Here is a 19,281-nt window from a genome sequence, read left to right on the forward strand (position 1 = left end):
GTGAAGATGCTCTTATCAAACGACAAAAATAGAACTTCATCTACAATATCCAAAGCTTAAAATAAATGTGTCGGTTACACGTGACGTGCATACAAAAAATCGCAGGTGGCCAATGGCCATGAGAGACGGAGAAAGCTACATTCCGAAAGCTCGAAATCTAAGAAGTCCTCTTCCTTCTCTCCATCTTCCCTGCAGTCTCTGCAATCCCGGACAAATCACGTTGGACCATTTCTTCTCTGCTATTCAGTTTCTAGAGGGAGAAAAAGATATAGAGAGAGAGAGAGTGATTTCCAATTTTCTATGCACAAATATGTTCATACGAATGAGTGAATGAGAACTCCGCCTTCTCTGCTCTCTCTCACCATTGACTCAGCTCTCCTCAACCTCCCCAGCATATCCGATCTCTCTCCTCTCCCTGACCACATCCTCCTCGATCTCTTTCTGGTACTCTCTCTCTTCCTCTATTTTTTCCTTCATCTTTTCAGCTTTACATGACCAATTGGTAATTTGGTCTTCTTGTTCTTGATTTTACCGCGAAAGTAACTTCCTTTGGGGTCTCAAATGGATTGCTTTTTGTTTTTGGGGACATGGGAAGGCTTGATTTGGTGAGATCCGAATTGGGTTTGTCTTAGTTTTTTGAAATTTGATGTTAATCGATGTGGGTTGGATGAATTGCTGATATGCATGATGGATGTTAGGGTTTTCTACGTCTTTTGGAATTCGGGGTTGTTTCGTAATAGCATATGTGTGTTGTCATCCTGCAACCATTTCCCGAATCATTCCTTATAAAGATTTCGTTCTCGCAATTTATCTGTCTAACCTTGATAATGTTGAAGATGTCTAGCTTCCTGAATCTTGGAATGCTACCTGTATGTCATTTAAATGTGATGACTTTGCCAATGTTTATATTCGATCTGTTCATCGTGTGGCTCCACATGATCAATCATGGGACTAATGTGGACTGACTATGATCAAGATTTTTGTGTTTCCTTCAATATGTTGTAAAAGATGGCTCTAATTGATCACTTGGACATTGTCTATTTAGCAGAGTGAAAATAACAACATCCCGCCCTCAGCCCCCAAAACGATCCCTCTCCCCGTTGTGAAAGATCAGCAAGTTTTTTCTGTGTTTGTTTCATTGTGAAACGTTGTGCTTGATGAGAATTATGGATTGGAATTTCAAATTTAGCAGAGCTTGACAAATAGCGTTTGATTCTAATAAGTGAAAACTAGAATAGCATTTTTTTCATTGTCTGATGATGTAGTCGTTTTTTCCTTCTTGCTTTCTATGCTGCTCTATGGGTTTGAGACATTTGTTGACTTTGTAAGCACACCTTTGTCATTTTGCCTTTCTAAGGTCTCTATATGCTCCTTATGCTTTCGTTTTCATGTATGATTATGCTTTTGGTATATGGAATTAGTAACATTCAGTTTAATGGCAGAAAACTTTGAGAGCTGGAAAGCTAAATGAGAAAGTTTTGAATCTGTTTGTAGCAACTGGCAAGGATGAAGTCCTTTCATTAATCCAATCACTTAATATTCGGCAGACCCTCACACCTGTGCTTCCTACCAGTAAGTTTTGTTTGAAAATTTCCGGTGTCCTTCCTTTCCTGTAACCTTTGAACCGTTTTTGCGGGCTTCACTTCTGACCTTCAATAATATCTCTTGCAGGGTGTTCTGAAAAGTTTTGAGATTGGGCGTTATTGTGTGAGCACAGTATATAACATTTTGAAGACAGAGATCAACTAATTAAAGAAAGCACGTGCAAGTTTTGTTGTTTGTTCTCACAACTCCTGTTTGAAGATGTCTGATTCAAGCATCAACCCTAGTGAGGTTGACATCGTGATTGCCGCAATCAACTCCGACCTGACACCATTCTTGAATGAATGGAGACCAATATTCTCCCCGTTCCATCTGATTATTGTCAAAGACCCTGATATGGATGGGGAGCTCCATGTTCCAGAAGGATTTAACGTGGATGTCTTTACCAAGTCTGACATAAACCAGATGGTGGGCTCTTCCCATTCCATTCTCTTCTCTGGTTACTCATGCAGATATTTTGGTTATCTAGTCTCAAGGAAAAAATATATTATCTCAATTGATGATGATTGCGTCCCGGCTAAGGACAACAATGGTCATATAGTAGATTTAGTGGCACAGCATATTGCCAATCTCAAAGCTCCAGCTACCCCGTTCTTTTTTAACACACTCTATGATCCGTACCGGAAGGGAGCAGATTTTGTTCGTGGTTACCCATTTAGCCTGAGGAGTGGGGTTACATGTGCACTATCGTGTGGACTGTGGCTCAATTTGGCAGACTATGATGCACCAACACAGGCCCTCAAGCCAGAGCAGAGGAATTCTCGATATGTGGATGCTGTAATGACTGTTCCGGTGAGATCCTTAATGCCTGTAAGTGGAATCAACATTGCGTTTGACCGTGAGGTGGTGGGACCAGCTTTATTTCCAGCGTTGAGGTTGTCGGCAGAAGGAAAGATCAGGTGGGAGACAGTGGAAGATATATGGTCCGGAATGTGTGTGAAGGTCATATGCGATCACCTGGGAATTGGTGTAAAAACTGGGATTCCTTATCTATGGAGAAAGGAAAGAGGCGACGCCATTGAAAGCTTGAAGAAAGAGTGGGAGGGTGTGAAGCTGATGGAGGAAGTGGTTCCTTTCTTTCAGTCAGTTAGGTTACCAAGATCAGCCGTGACAGCAGAAGACTGTGTTGTCGACATGGCAAAAGCGGTGAAGGAGCAGTTGGGAAAGGTAGATCCTATGTTTATTCGTGCAGGTGATGCCATGGCAGATTGGGTGAAGCTCTGGAAGTCGGTGGGATCCAGCACACCGGGAGTTTAATGGCTAAATTTTGATTCAGCCTCTTCTCTTTTTGTTCCTTCTTTATTCAATACTGATTTTTCTAAGCTTCTAATGTTGATCTCCCTTATAACTAACTGATGTTGAAATTATGTGGGTGGAAATAATTGATACCTTGTTTGTTGTTTTTCATGAAGATGGTTTCTATGATTTGGTCTTTTATGTTTTTCTAACTACTATTTTTTTAATACAAGCGATTAGTCTATACTAAATTAATCCAAGGAGATTCGAAATTGGGTACAACGAGAGAAAACATTGCTCTTGTTAACTTGGCTAAGCTCAAGTTGGCGTGATTTTCTAATTACTTCGTCGTGTTGGTAGTTTGGTCAAAATGGATGATAGTTTTAGAATGCTTGATCAATTGATCTAAAACTTCATGATATATCATCAGAACATTAGGAAAAACCATATAAAGAAACACGGTATAAAAAAAAAGATCCGTTTATGAAACTTTTTTTTTTTGGATGATCACAAGAAAAGCTAATATAAAGCATGTTCAAAACTGGTTCTATAATCGTCCGTTGCAATATATAAAAAACAGTTGATTTGAAAAGTCTGTAAGAAATGAAATGTCACAATATTTTTTTTCTACATGTAAGAAATGGAATCATCCGTTGTGATATATAAAAAACAGTCGATTTGAAAAGTCGGTAAGAAATGAAATGTCACAATATTTTTTTTTCTACATGTCAAAGTGATTAAAAAGAAAGAATATCTTTTACGTACCCACCCACTCAGTTTAGCAACTTTTTTTGAAATGATACAAAAAAAAAATGTCTCAATTCACAAAAGAAACATTCCCCTCTGATGAATGTTATAATGGGTGATAGTTTTAGAATGCTTGATCAATTGATCTAAAACTTCATGATATATCATCAGAACATTAGGAAAAACCATATACAAGCTGATCCGAAACATGCATAAAGAAGCATATATTTAACAATGGAAAAGTTATTTTCGCACATCTTTTCCTCTTTTTGCACTCATTTATTAGAATTTTTGGATTAATTAAATCAATGAAGAATCAAAAGATAGAAATAAACAATACTGTGTAAAGAGAAAAGGGCACGTGAAAATCATTTCACTGAATGAGAACTGTTCAAAAACATGACCTAATTACACAGTTAATCAACTGGTAAGAAAAGAAAACCTACTCTTTTTATTTTTTTTAAGAAAATTTTTATTATTAAGGCATGAAAATTTGAAACTATTACGATTTAGGAGGGAGAGTTTCGAACTCAAAACGCAGAGGTGGAAACCCAACACCGAGATAAAAGTAAGCCTAATTAGTAGCTGCATTATTCATTATTCCTTGTAGCTCTGCTGTGACTTCCTTCATAGTTGGCCTTTCTTCACCTCTTATCCTTAAGCACTTGAGTGCAAGGCTAGCAACTTCCATCAGCAGCTCGACATTTTCTGTGTTAACAGCGACTTGATCATCGAGAATGTCGAGCAAACGATCCTCATTCATATGAGAAACAAAATTTTCTGTGTTAAAAAATAAAATTTCTCACCACTCTTATTAAAACAAGTGATGTACCACTTGTGTTCCTGTCATAACTAAAAATTTCTCCCAGCTCGCAGGATAGGACTGGAGACTCGCAGTTTGTGATTGGCTAGGGATATGTCACGGATGGCTATGCCGGAGTTAGGGAAATATGCTTGTTGGCCTCCGTTTTCTGTATTGTTACAAGCAATGAGAAAGGTTTCATCGAAAGCGCATACTAGAGATGTGCCGAAAGGATAGGGAATATCGATAAGATTGCCACAAGTGCTTTAGCATCCAGGCTTCGGTTGCCCGGATTCTGCTTTTTCTGTCAATCACATCATCACCATGATCATCATGATCTTCATCATCATCATCGGAAATACTCGTTCGTGTTCTTGTCAGCCACATGTAGATGTATCTTCTGCATAATTTTCAGAATATTTTGATATTATTTGTTGCCTTAAGTTTGAAGGTTTGTGTATTTAATATTAACCGAGTGAGAGAAACGGGGACCTTCCTAGCTCACTCAATTACGGACTGGAAATTTAACAAATCCTACGGTTTTATTTATTTAATTACTATTACCTTATTTTTTTTTATATACAACATATTTACACTAAGGAGGTGGAGGCAAACTCACAATCAGATTCGCATCCAAGATCTGTCACGTACATGTAAAGAGGAATACCACTAAAGAATAATATTAGGGCGTAACCCTCGCTAGCCAGCTTCTGAAATAAGATGTACAAGGCAGTGTAACATATTCATAGGATAACTACCTTCTTTTATCGAATATTTGGTATAGACAGCAAATTAAAGATTAATATTATTTATTAAAGGCTTTGGGTGTAGATTTATAGATAGATAAAAGAAAATGAACATAATCTTGGAGAGATTACTTGATTCCAGAAGGGTTTCAATCAATAATTAATCAAATCAAAGGGAGAATCAAAATCAATAAATCAAATCTTTTATGAAAACGTGTACTGTATACAGTAGAATGTCAGTCAAACCATGATCTCCATCTCAATTACTTAGCATTAAGTTAAGCAATTTCAATCTTTCTAGCTTAAGTTCGTTTTCGGCACATATAGTGAGGCAGGGGAGAATCGAATTCGATGCTTAGGTCTCGCAAGTTCAGCAAAAATACTCTTAACTAACTGATCTTGAAACCTCTTACTTTAAACTCGAGGTTTCGGACAAACTATTTTTAGGTATATGGCTTTCGTCCTGTGCACTAATAGTCATGTCTAAGAACAGCGCCTACTAATTTTTACTAATTAATTAACATTTAGCAATGAGAAGAAGCTAGTGTCCTCAATTAATTATGGTCCTCAGACTAAATTAGTGACAACATTGCGAATCCCATTTCTTCCTGACTGGGTCGTCCTATTGACCGTCAAGGACCAATTTTCTAGCCAACCATTTGAGGAAAATACTCCTCCATGCATTTGCATGCATGCACATCCACACCATCTCACTTCTCTTGCTTCTTTATATACTCGGCTTCCTGCAACCTCTTACAAATCCAATACAAGAATTAAGAAGCAAATCAACATTAATTAAGAATCGAAAACAACTATGGCAAGCTTAACTGGTCTGTTTACCACCCTCTCCAAATCCAGCCATGTCGGAGCAGCAATTGCAAAGAACACCACTTTAACTCCTAGGATTTTTTTGGCTACAGCCCCTAGACGACGTATCCAAGTAAGTTTAAATATATCACGAAACATGTCTGGTTTTCTGGTTGTAATTTTTATGTTTTCTATAAAGCGATATTGAGGGAGGGGGAATTGAACTCGGGGGCCTCGATTGCAAGATTGAACGTTCTTAACCAGAGAGCTACGTTTCTATTTTATGGTGGTATTAATTTAGTGGAATTGATAACATTATATGTATTGAAGAACATGTATATGTAATTAATTGGTTCATGATCGCAGGCAAGTTCACAGCAAGATGCACCTGCAGTAGAGAATGAAGCTAGGAATGCTGCTGAAAATGTAAAAAACAAGACTTACCCTACTTCGGAGCATATGAATAACCACAAGTTTCTCGGGTTTTTATAGTAATTGACGATTCTTCGTGTAAATGCAGGTTTCGCAGACAACCAAAGACATGGCCGGCAAGGTGTCTGCAACCGCACAAGATGTGTCTGAGAAAGCAAAACAGACAGCACAAGATGCTTGGAGCCAAGCCAAGGGCACCGCCCAGAAGGCGACAGACACCGTGATGGGCAAGGCCGAAGAATCCAAGGAGTTCGTCAAAGAAAATGCTGAGCAGGTCAAGAAAAGCATGAATACCAAGAAAGAGACCATATAATGCGTCCTGTCCGTGTCCATATTTCATTTAACCCTCCTTTTCAAAATTGTGTTATATATGTATTTCCCATTTCAAATGTATCCACTATTGGAGAAAGACTTACCTACACTACCGGGATGCACAGTGTTCCAGATCAATAACATGACGGCACATGCTTTAGCCTCGTAATTGATCTGGAACACTGCCACCGTAGCTTCCCGTTTCACTTAAGTCCTCCCATTGTTGAGATATTTGTTCCTTTTTTGTTTTGTTTTTTGTTTTTGTTAAATTGGGGTATTGTTCCTTACACTGCAAGAAAGTGTTTGGTCTTTCTCTCTTGTATCAAATGTAAAGGAAATTCAAGTGTCAATAAATCCTTCCCCATATTATCTGTACAAATAGTTCAAAAGCTGTTAATTGTTTTGAGTTTTTTTTCATCTCAATTTCTCAATAATTTAGATTCATGAGCGGCCACAGCAGAATATTATAAGAAACCCTTGGCACAAGCTCAAGCTAAGAAGGCATTACAGGTTGCTGTAACCATTTACTAGAACTGAAAGCAGTTGAATTTTCGCAAAGAGCTAAGGATGTCGAGCCAAAATGCATGTCGAAGCACAAAGGAGTTCCGACAACATGAGGAGTCCCAACCACATGAGGATAAATGTGTCGAATATAACATTTGATTTGTCATCAGTTAATCTCAAAACAGAACAAGTACATTGATTTGTTATTACGAACAAGTATTCTATTATTGCAAGCGAAACACTAACCTGCTTTTGATGGAGAAGGTGAGAAAATGGAGGAGATGGGGGATCCTGGGAGTATTATCAGTCGCATTACTTGGTTTGCTCTTCTTCTTCCCAACGAATAATGGTGCTCCCAAGACGACGGCGCTTTCTGGAAGGCGAGCACCGAGGAGCGTTACTGGTAATGAGCTCAACTTCAACCAGATGCTAACACAGCAAACTCATAACACCGTGGAGCTGAACATAGGCATTGTCCGACTCACTTTTTCAAATCCCGGACGAGATGTCATTGGAATTGAATACAAGGGAATAGACAACTTGCTCGAAATCAAAAACCTCCCAAGCAATAGAGGTTATTGGGATCTTGTATTGAAAAATGGCTTGGACAGAATACAAGGAACAACATTTAAGATTGTTACATTGACGGCAGACCAAATAGAGATTTCTTTTAATAAAACTTATGATGTTTCCCTCGGTGATTGGACGCTACCCTTGAATGTTTACAAAAGGTACATATATAATGCATAGTGGTCGCGCTGGGTTCTACGCGTATGCCATATACGAGCGTCTAGAAAGGAGGCCGGAATTGCACATAGATCAGACAAGACTTGCTTTGAAACTTCGAGAAGATAAATTTCAATTCATGGCTGTATCAGACGACAGACAAAGATTCATGCCAACAGCCGACGATCGCGACAGAGACCACGCTCAGACCTTGCCTATCGTGAAGCTGTTCTTTTAACCAATCCAAGCAATCCCGAGTTTAAATTTTTTAAATGATAAAAAATCTCTCAAAAGCCGATTCAAATCTTTGATTTCATGAAGGATTGGGGTTACTCGGGAGAATTGAGCAAAGTTTTTCAATTTATTTTGAAGTTTTTTTTAAATATTATTTCTCTTTAAAAAAATAATTTTTTAAATGATTAAAAATATCTAAAAATCCATTCAAATCTTTGATTTCACGAAGGATTGGGGTTACTCGGGAGAATTGGGCAAAGTTCTTCAATTTATTTTGAAGTTTTTTTTTAAATATTATTTCTCTTTAAAAAAACAATGTTTTAAATGATAAAAAAATCTCTCAAAATCCATTCAAATCTTTGATTTCACGAAGGATTATTGGAGTTTCTCAGAAGAATTGGGCAAAGTTCTTTAATTTATTTTGAAGTTTTTTTTTAAATATTATTTTTCTTTGAAAAACAATTTTTTAAATGATAAAAAATCTCTCAAAAATCCATTCAAATCTTTGATTTCAGATTGGGGTTACTGAGAATTGCGCAGAGTTCTTCAATTTATTTTGAAGTTTTTTTTTTAATATTATTTCTCTTTAAAAATCAATTTTTTTTAAATGATAAAAAAATCTCTCAATCCATTCAAATCTTTCATCAAAGTAAAATCCACTTGAAAGGATTCAATCCTTTGAATTCTATCACTTACAAAAGTCTTTTGAAATCCTCATAAATCTAAGTTGTCTACACCCCTAACATGCTTTCCATGGAGATAGTGAGGCAATGGAGGAGAAGGGGGATCTTATCATCAGTCGCACTTGGTTTGCTCTTCTTCTTCCCTACTAATATTGGTGCTCCCAAAACGACGACGATTTCTGGAAGGCGAGCACAGAGCAGCGTTATTAGTAATGAGCTCAACTTCAACAAGATATTAATCCATCAAACTCAGAACACGGTGGAGCTGAACAATGGCATTGTCCGAGTCAAATTTTCAAATCCCGGAGGAGACGTCATTGGAATTCAATTCAAGGGAATTGACAACGTGCTCGAAACCAAAAACCACGCAAGCAATAGTGGTTACTGGGATCTTGTATGGGAAAATGGCTTGGACAGACTACAAGGAACAACATTTAAGATTGTTACATCGACGGCAGACCAAATAGAGATTTCTTTTAACAAAACTTATGATGTTTCCCTCGGTGATCGTCCGCTACCCTTAAATGTTGACAAAAGGTACATAATGCGGCGTGGTCGCGCTGGGTTCTACGCGTATGCCATATACAAGCGTCTGCAAGGGTGGCCGGCATTGCGCATAGGTCAAACAAGACTTGCTTTGAAACTTCGACAAGATAAATTTCAGTTCATGGCTATATCAGACGACAGACAGAGATTCATGCCAACAACCGAAGATCGCAGTGGATCGAGACCACGCTCAGACCCTTGCCTATCGTGAAGCTGTTCTTTTAACTAATCCAAGCAATCCCGAGTTTAAAGAAGAGGTGGATGACAAATACCAATACTCCAGTGACGTCAAAGACATTAAGGTTCACGGTTGGATTAGCACTGACGATGCTATAGGGCTTTGGATGATCACACCAAGTACCGAGTTTCATACAGCAGGGCCGTTCAAGCAGGAACTTACCTCTCATGTCGGCCCAACTGCCCTCACTGTGTTTCTTAGTGGTCACTACGTCGGGAAAGATGTTGGGTTGACCTTTGCAGATGGGGAGGCATGGAAGAAGGTTTTCGGGCCCGTCTTTGTGTATCTTAACTCAGACGTTCCAAGCTCCAATGCGGCCTCCTCTCTCTGGGAAAATGCAAAAGAAGAGATGTATGAAGAAATAAAGAGTTGGCCATACAATTTCACCCAGTCCGAAGACTATCCTAGCTCCGATGAACGAGGATCAGTTACTGGTCTGTTACTAATACGGGATTCATACATCAACGAGAGCCTAGTTTCAGCAAGTTATGCTTATGTGGGATTGGCCGCAAGCGGAGACGCAGGATCATGGCAAACGGAATGCAAGGGTTATCAGTTCTGGACTCAAGCTGACAATCAAGGTTATTTCTACATGAAAGATGTTCGACCGGGGAACTATAGCTTGTATGCAACTGTTCCCGGCTTCATTGGGGACTACAAGTACGAGTATGATATTACAATTGAACCAGCAAGTGAAATTAAGTTAATTAATCTTACCTTTGAACCTCCGAGAAATGGTCCAACCTTGTGGGAGATCGGCATCCCAGATCGGTCAGCCGCAGAGTTCAACATACCGGATCCATATCCAAGCCTTGTTAACCGTTTGTTTACCAACAATTCCGCAAATAAGTTTAGGCAATATGGCCTGTGGGAACGATACGGAGATTACTACCCTAACCATGATCTCATCTACACCATCGGTACCAACAATTACAGTGATGATTGGTTTTATGCTCATGTGACAAGGAACATAAATGGTACATATGAGGCAACGACGTGGCAAATTGTATTTCAACTTGAAAACGTTTGGAGCACCGGAAATTATACGCTCCAATTGGCGTTGGCCTCGGCCACCTATGCCGAACTGCAAGTTAGATTCAACAACCGGAACGACCCACCTCATTTTTCGACAGGGCTAATAGGGAGGGACAATGCCATAGCAAGGCATGGAATTCATGGTTTGTACTGGTTCTTCAGTGTTGATGTGGCGAGCTATCGACTACAACAAGGATACAACACCATCTATCTTACACAATCAAGAAACTGGGGACCTTTTGCAGGGCTTATGTACGATTACATCCGACTAGAAGAACCTACTCCAAAGTGATTGTATTTTATGTATTAAGAGTTTTACCGAGCCCAATGACGTTTTATGATTCATACTTGCGGTTATATGTATGTATGCTTTATAATAAATAAGATTTACAATTTCTTTCATATTTGTTTCAAATTATGACTTTATAAATACAATGTTTCAATAAGTTCGTAACAAAATTATGATCAGCCAGTACAGTACGGAACATAAGAACCATAGTTTTAAGAAACAGAAACGGTGGAAATCGAAAAACATAACAAAAGCGAAAATACTAGGAAGAACAGAGTCAGAGAACATCTCATTCTCCGCCGCTGTCATCATCAGGCCCGGCTGCATCTTTGATATCAAGAGTGAAATCATATTCCTGATCGCATCCCAAATATGAATCACACATGAAGTAAAGAATGTAACTCTTCTCTCCGGGTTCGGTGGGAGCAGCAAATTCGAGCTTCACCTTGGCCCTCCTCTGCAGCGAAACTCTCTTGATGGCGAGCAACGAGTTTGTCTTGGTATCGCCCACTACAAGCCACCAGCCCTCTTCTTTGGCCTTGGGATACCTCAGGGCATCCACAGGGCCAACCTCCGTCCTCCCTTCGAGGTCACGTTCAAGAGTGACTAGCAGAGTGATTTCTTCCCCGGCCCTTATGTTGTCCCTATCCAGCACCTCGTATAGCATATCAATGTTGGGAAACCGGTTGCAAAAGCGTGCAATATCCAGCAACTGTGAATCTGACATCTGAAGTAGCTCGCGCCTTTCATCATCATCCAACTCAACCAAATCAAACACAGTCTCTATACTTTTTCCAGGATTTTCTTGGCATCTCTTTGCCAACTCCTTTGTGAAGTGAGGAAGCTGTAGAAGCATCGAATCACGATCCCACATACCCTGAGTCACCATCTGGCTGACTTCCATGGCTAAGACAGCAAGGCTTAGCCAGCCATTGCTAGAAATCACATCAACCATTGCCTGAAGCAACCTACTTGCGGAAAGGATCACCTCTCGCTGGTCCAACGCTAGGTTCCCACCCAGAGGCTGCCTTGCAAAGTGGGCCTGAAGCAGAGCATTTGCCTTAACATGAGGGTCTGTGCATTTGGGATTATCAAAGGAAAACCTCTGGTGGTTAATGAGCCTCCGAACCACCTCTTCCTCCCCTGGTCGAATAGGAAGCTGGGAATACTCTGAAGCGTGAGTTAGAATTTCAAGAAGACCCTTCATCTTTGTTTTGGAAGTCAAGGAAGAACTGAAACGCTCAATGGTGGTATAACTGATGTAATAATATGAAGCTATCATGCCAAGATTTAAAGGAGAAAGGTCCATGTCATCCTCAATAGCAACACACTTGCTTGCCTCCAAGTCACTCAGTGTATTTTCAACAAGCTCGGAGAGGTGATCAGAAAGATGCCTCTGGGTAACTCCTTGGAGATTGTAATAGTTGGGATTTTGTGTGAGCCTCCGGTACAAGAAAGTCCATGTAAGGTAATCGACAGCATCTTGCTTGTTCTCAATTATTCCAGCAACAACTTCTGCATTCAGATTATCATGTAGATAATGGTGCAAATGGCTTTCAACAGGGAATGCTTCATACAAGAACTTCTTGTAGTATTCTTTACGAGGCGCGTGGCAGAGGATGACACATTTCCCAGAATTATCTAGCAGAGGGCGACTGGCATGACCCATCATCTGCAACAGATCAGTAACAGGGTAATCAGTGTGAACATTTTCCCGGCCATCATAATACTGAGTTCCCATCACAACCACCAAATGGGCTGACAAAGGCACTCCCCAGCACATTGAACTGCTCATGACACAAACTTGAATCCACCCAGCTTCAAAAAGCTGTGACACAATTTCTTGGTCCAAACTGCTTAAACCTTCATGCAAGTAGCCCACTCCACTTCGCAAAGTGCCTTTCAAAATTTCATCACCAAGTCTTTCAATGAAAGGCTCAATATCATCTACAGACCGCAACAGAAATGACGGTTTCTCCCCACCGTCTGCATTTGAGTAGGTCATCAGATCCACAGCCGTTAGTCGAACATGTTTCCTTGTAGGAACATACACAAGAGCTGGTTTCGCATTCTTGGCATGCTGGACAATTGCTGTGTATGTGGGTTTTGCCATTGCTTGCATCCTGGCTTCAAAATTAGCCAAATCCACCCCCTGAATGTGTATTTCCAGAGGCACCGGGCGCACACCAGGAGGAAAATTGAAAAGGCCATGAGAGCTAGCCCCTATCCATTCTCCAAGATCCTTTGCATTTGCAAGAGAAGTTGACAGGGCCACAATACGAATCTTGTTCTCAGATTGACTCGCTATGTATCTCATTCTAGAGACTATTACCTCCAAAATGGGACCACCCTGACCACCAATCAAGTGGAGTTCATCTACAATAAAAAGACTAACCTGTTGAACATGCTTTCTCTGTTTCCAGCGGCGGGATAAAGCATCCCATTTCTCTGGAGTGCTGATGATAATCTGACCTCTCTCAAGTAGTTTTAGGTCTGTGGTCGTTTCCCCTGTTAATAATTCAACTCGCAGATTGAGACCTTTTCCAAACTTCTTCTCCCAGTCACGGTACCGTTCCTTAGCAAGAGCTTCAATAGGTGCAATATACACAACACGCATGACATTATCAGAGCGCTTCTGATGACTCCTCAATACAGCAAACTCTGCACATATGGTCTTCCCACTCCCTGTTGGTGCGGCAACTAAGACATTGTCATCTGAATTATACAAAACAGTGAAGACCTGAGTCTGGACAGGATTGAAATGCTTGAAATCTTGATACAAAGCTTCATATAACGGATTCCTTAATGCAGTCACAGGAAGTGGTTGCAAGTCCAATAACTCTGTTGGTGGAGGATACTTTTCCGGTAAGATGAGGTGTCTGAAAGAAACAGGTAAAACAGTCTGGGACCCAAGCCACCTATCAGACACCACACGAATGAAGTATTGAGGCGGAAGGGGCTCATAAATTGGTACTGTAAAGTTCAAAGTATGATCCTCATCAATATACTGCTTCTTCAGCAGAAAATATTCGTGATGAAGAACAAACTCGCCATCATTATCCTCCACTATTACCCAAAATGGCTCCACATATCCATGAACTTTGTCCTCCCACTGGAAATCTGGTGTGATAGTGAGCTCCACCCTCAATACAGTGCGAGTAATCGGCTGCACATGGGCTGCAAGGTTTAATTTGGGGAACTGGTGGATGAACTTATGAAGTGTTCTTCCCATCTTTGGCATACGAATAAGCTCCCCTAGCTCCTGTGACGAGAGGTCATAATACCTATCCCAGGCCAAATCCTTCTTCTCCAGCTTCATCAAAATATCATTTGCAATACCAGTGAATTGGCGAAGAGGTGTTTGGACACTCCACATCTTCTTGTTAACCATCTTACACATGTTCATAGCCTTTTCCGCTAGTTGAGCCCATCCTCGTTTCAAGACAATCTCGAAAAGAGCTCGGAGAAGACGCCCTGCACTCTGAATATCCAAAGCCAAAAAAGAGAGGCAGACAAATGAATAACAGAATAAAAGAGACAAAATAAATACATAAACTAGAACAAGCTGCAGCACAATCCTAACTGTCTCTCAAGCAATAAATGAGAAAAGAGCATGAAATTAATAATACAAACCTGAGTAATGTAGACCATATCTGATGTCAATGAAAGCCCCTCAAGCTTCAGCTGTGAAATATATGCTTGCAGCAAGACATTGATCTTGGCACTGGGCTCTTCCAGGCTTTCCTTCACCGGAATGGGAACACGATCCAAAAGCTTTGCTAGCTCCATCTTTTCATCCTGCCGCACAGTAACGTACTTAAATTCTTCACTGAGCGAAAACAATCGACAAAGTTCAATATCCCCCATGGTAGGCTTCAAATGCTCATTATATGTGGATATTGTTCCATGAGTTATATAGTAATAACTCGCAATGCGACCCAAGTCTGTAACCTGGAAATATCCACTTTTTCTGTCGTACTTAATCAAATTGCTCTTGTCCAAGATGGTTGCAGCGGAATGGATCTGCAAAATGAAAAGTTTGAAGACAACATGAGACATTCATAAGAAATACAGAATGCAGGAATCCAGATAAACGTCGCAAAGTACCACAGCAACGATAAGAACAGAATGGACAAGAACTAAACGAGTCCAAGGGAAACCAGATAGAAGTAAGGATAAAAATATATCAAAACCCGTAAACCATCAACAACTCAACACAGAGACTCAAATGCCATAAAATATCTAATAGAACGGGACAAACAAATTCCTATAACCAATACAATTTTTTAAATTACTACGTCAAGCCCCTTATGTTCATGCGTTTCCTCTCCAGTGATATGCACTTGTTTGTTATCTTGTGTAATTAAGAGAATGGTTATATACTATACTACTATTACTAATGCTGCAAAGCAATGAAAATGCCAACACCAAAAAACGAAAAGTTTGGGCGGTTCTTACCAAATCAGCTCGTCTCTCCTCCAATGTAATATCTCTGGAGAGAACATCAGCTTCCAAACCATAGAGTGTAGGGTTACGTAACATGCGAACATACAGGTAAGTGTATCCTATCCAATTGCAAGCTTCTCTAGCATTCTGAACAGTTCCAAGAACAATTTCAGCATTCAGTTGGTCAGCCAATTTGGATATGAATTGACTTTCAATGGGAAGCTGTTGGTTCATCAAAGAAAGATAGTATTGAAGTTCATTGTGGCCAGTAATGATAATCCCTTCTCCATACGAATCAAACTGAGGTCTTCCTGCGCGCCCCAACATCTGCATAACATCCAAAGGACTTAGTTCAGTCCATGCTCCCTTTTCTGGATCATAGATCTGAGTCCCTTTGATTATCACGGTGTGAGCTGGCAGGTTCACACCCCAAGCAAGTGTTGCTGTGGAAACCAAAACTTGTACGTGCCCATCAGCAAAGAGATCCTCAACCAGTTGGCGATCTGCCCTGTTCAATCCAGCATGATGAATAGCAAAGCCATATGGCAGAAGATCCTTGAGATCATTGCTCTTGACCAAATCTGTATGAGTAGTTAGAATCTCGCGGCTCGCACTGTCTTCTTTCAGAAACCTACCAAGGGTGTCCTTAGCAAGTGCAGTATCTCTTATTGCACGAGCTGTTTTGGCTGTTTCTTTCCTCGAATGGACAAAGATAAGGACTTGATGTTTTCCAGCTACAGCCACAACCTTCTCGTAGCAGAGATCATTCATCAACTGGAATCTCTGCAATGGTTTCCTTACCATGATTCCAATATACTGTTGAGAAAGGGGGACAGGTCTGTAACTGTTATCAAAATAAAATAGTCCCTTCTTAAGATCAACACGCAAGAACAATGCCACATCTTCGTAGTTAGGGAGTGTAGCAGATAACCCCACCAACCGAATATGATCTTTCGTGGTCTCAATCTGCCTAACAGTTCTAGCGACAATACTTTCAAGAACAGGGCCTCTATTATCATGGAGAAGATGAATCTCATCAATGATAAGAAGTTTGACCAGTTGAGTGTAAGTACGGTCTCCCGACTTTCGGGTAATGATATCCCACTTCTCAGGGGTTGTGACAATAATTTGAGTTTCTTCGATCTGTTGGCGAGTCAATGTCTGGTCACCACTTAGCTCCCTCACAGTGACACCATAATCCTTCAAACGATTAGAAAGATTTCCAACAACTTCAGCAACAAGAGCTTTCATAGGTGCAACATATACAATCTTATAATCACTGTGGTTTATGGAACCATCCTCCTTGTCCATGTTCAGCGCAAACTGCTGAAGTATAGTGAGCACTGCAACATTAGTTTTTCCAGCACCAGTAGGAGCACATAACAGGATATTGTCCGCCTTGAAAAGCGCAGTCTCATAGACTCTACTCTGTACCCTGTTCAACTGGGTCATTCCTTTGAAAGCTGGCTGAGCCCACTCTGGCATGGCAGATATTTTAACAAGCTTCTCGTCAGGACTAAATGGTCTCGGTTTCAAGGCCGGCACATGGATTTCTTCATATCCCTTGCTGGGATGTCTGTAAGACCCATCTGGAAGCACGCACTTTTTCGAAACCAACAATCTACTTTGCTCTTGTGCAAGGCTGTCAAGATCAAGCAGCTCGGCCTGCCCCTTCAACCAACCACTGTCAGCGTCTCTATCAACAAGGCCCCTCCTACCCCTGTCCCCATCTCCACCACTCTCATCCTTCAACCTGCGAGCCTCTTCTCTAATACTCTTCTCCAAGTTCTTTTGCCTCTCCTTTGCACTAGCCCTTGTGGCATGCAACTGTTCTACAATTGCAGCCAAATCCGGACCCAGCTGCAACATTTCCTCTTCAATTTTCTTCCTCTCATCTTGATCTTCGGCTCTGGCCAAACGCGTGCACCAGACAATCTTCAGCCGGTTTCGACACAGAAACTTAATAAGGCTGAATTTGTCAAACTGAAGGTGAACCAACAGCTTGGTTTCAACTTCCCTGTCATCACCTTCAGCGAGTATCTTGAGCACCTCTTCAGCAAGCTTCTGGCATTGTTGTGGATCGATCTGTTTCTCATAAGCTTCAGATATCTTCCTCTGAAGCCAATATGCATCAATGTCCTGAACATTAAGGTTCATACCCTCATTTGCTTCCTGCATTTCATCATCATCAATCCCACCCATTTGCATAGCCCCAGACTGATGTGGTTCAGCCACATCATCGTCGTCCTCTTCCTCGTCCTCCTGGACCATATCAAGATCACTCTCCTCGTCATCATCTTCATTCTCTTCAAACTCAACGGCAACACCCACATCGTCATCAAGGGCTTCATCACCATTAACCACGGCAGACCCTCCAGCATCACCCCCATCTTGAAAGTCAGTAATCAACCTCCCAATCGAAACCAACTGATCAAAGACGGTGTTGGGTATAGGATTCAACATTTTCTCAATCTCCTTTTTCTTATCAGCGTTCTTAAAGTTCTCGTTTTTAAGAACGGCCAAAATCTCATCAGCGGCACCGCTTATTATACTCGAAGGCTGGCCACCCAACTGTTGCTGAATGACGCTGAGCATGGCCTCATAGGCAGCCCTGGTTTCCTTGGTCTTAGGCTGATAAACCCCTTCCTCAGTGGCCGTGAGGACGCTCTCTTCATGAAGCCGCCGCTTTTTACTCTGTCGAACCGGGGCAGGTTCAGCATTCGGGTCCCGCTCCTTCTTCTTCTTCGACTTCTTAAGCTTGTCATCGAGCTCCGGCGGCCTACCCCTGTAAGCCCGGTCACCGAAGTGCTTGGGGTCAATCTTTCCCCATAGAGACTCCGGCTCGCCGGTGGGCTCGTGCGTGTCACGCGGGCGAGAGTCGGTGGTCAGCACCAAACTCGAGTTAGCACGGTACTCGTATTGCTTGAACCGGGCGTGCGCCTCCGCACCGCCGCCCAAATGCTGCGCCATTTCGGGATCTCAATCTGAACCACAGAAACCCTAATAAACAATTAAAAACCCCAAACAAGTCAGTCTAGGGTTTTACTGCAACTTCAATATACGTAAAATCCGAATTCGATAAAATACAAGTAAAACAAAACCCTAGAAATGAACGCAAACATAAAACCCTAGCGGGAAAAGTAGTGAAGATGAAAGCACTCACAGCGAGTTGCGACTTGCGAGTTGGGAGTGTAATCCGAGCTTAACGACGATTTGATTTAATTTGATTTTCTATCTGCAATTTTCTTGGTTTGATATCGGCTCTGATATAATTTTCAACAGAAATGTGTAGAAAAATGTGACCGCCATGGATTACTTGGGCATCCTGAGGATTTGGGCTGAAGCTTTTCTGGGCCAATATGATTTCTATGTGGATCTTTATCTTGATGGGCTTCGGCACCAATATTGCCCAAAACAAAAAAAAAAAAAAAAAAAAAAAACTGAATTTCTCATCATTCAATTGAATCGTAATTCACGAACAAACTGTCCGCAAAATGATATTTTGATCGAGTTCTTAATTGGTTTTTGTTTAAGTTTTTGATATAACGATATATTTACACTAAATTATGCAGGAATAAAGAATTCGTCATTTTTAAAATTCAAATATAAGACATTTCACCAATGAAGAGTAATACTGTTGAGAATAAATATACGGTTTATGAAAAAAGAAACTTTACATGACTTATAAGCGGTTGAACTATTCTAAATATTATTTTAGTTTTATGATGAAACTTTAACTTATTCAGATACCACTAGATAGTGTTCTAAAAAACTTGTCATAGTGGAAACCAAATGAGTAATAGTTTCATATTGAAATAATTTATTGGACGATGATCTATGAAAAGAAGACAAAGAAATAGAAGGTTCAAAACTTCAAATTAGGGTGAGCAGACAAA

The 19,281-nt window shown here is 40.7% G+C and overlaps 3 protein-coding genes and 1 pseudogene across 5 annotated transcripts; 3 read left to right on the top strand and 1 right to left on the bottom strand.

Annotated features, from left to right (window-relative positions):
• The first annotated feature begins 86 nt into the window (after positions 1 to 86).
• LOC137745119 (uncharacterized) lies at positions 87 to 3,009 on the top strand. The gene is made up of 3 exons (XM_068485002.2): positions 87 to 444; positions 1,443 to 1,572; positions 1,672 to 3,009. The coding sequence occupies exons 1-3, from the start codon at positions 331 to 333 to the stop codon at positions 1,689 to 1,691; spliced, it is 264 nt and encodes an 87-aa protein (XP_068341103.1). The 5' UTR covers positions 87 to 330; the 3' UTR covers positions 1,692 to 3,009.
• LOC137745118 (putative UDP-arabinopyranose mutase 5 pseudogene) lies at positions 1,804 to 3,009 on the top strand (annotated as a pseudogene). Its single transcript, XR_015954265.1, has one exon. The product of XR_015954265.1 is annotated as a putative UDP-arabinopyranose mutase 5 pseudogene (transcript).
• A 2,872-nt stretch (positions 3,010 to 5,881) lies between these two features.
• On the top strand, positions 5,882 to 7,063 carry LOC137746314 (uncharacterized). Its single transcript, XM_068486393.2, has 3 exons — positions 5,882 to 6,073; positions 6,307 to 6,366; positions 6,461 to 7,063. Exons 1-3 carry the CDS (start codon positions 5,948 to 5,950, stop codon positions 6,683 to 6,685), a joined length of 411 nt encoding a protein of 136 aa, XP_068342494.2. The 5' UTR covers positions 5,882 to 5,947; the 3' UTR covers positions 6,686 to 7,063.
• A 3,991-nt stretch (positions 7,064 to 11,054) lies between these two features.
• On the bottom strand, positions 11,055 to 18,683 carry LOC137746115 (DExH-box ATP-dependent RNA helicase DExH12). 2 transcript variants are annotated; one of them, XM_068486184.2, is made up of 4 exons: positions 18,549 to 18,683; positions 15,398 to 18,385; positions 14,573 to 14,962; positions 11,055 to 14,420 (listed from the first exon to the last, which is right to left on the bottom strand). In XM_068486184.2, exons 2-4 carry the CDS (start codon positions 18,353 to 18,355, stop codon positions 11,229 to 11,231), a joined length of 6,540 nt encoding a protein of 2,179 aa, XP_068342285.1. In that variant the 5' UTR covers positions 18,356 to 18,385; positions 18,549 to 18,683; the 3' UTR covers positions 11,055 to 11,228. The 2 variants fall into 2 exon arrangements, with proteins under 2 accessions (XP_068342285.1, XP_068342286.1); XM_068486185.2 differs by having other exon boundaries at positions 15,398 to 18,369; positions 18,549 to 18,671.
• Between the last annotated feature and the right edge of the window lie 598 nt (positions 18,684 to 19,281).

Source organism: Pyrus communis, chromosome 12 (assembly GCF_041283825.1).
Source record: "Pyrus communis isolate YQ-2024b chromosome 12, ASM4128382v1, whole genome shotgun sequence".
Lineage (NCBI taxonomy): Eukaryota > Viridiplantae > Streptophyta > Magnoliopsida > Rosales > Rosaceae > Pyrus > Pyrus communis.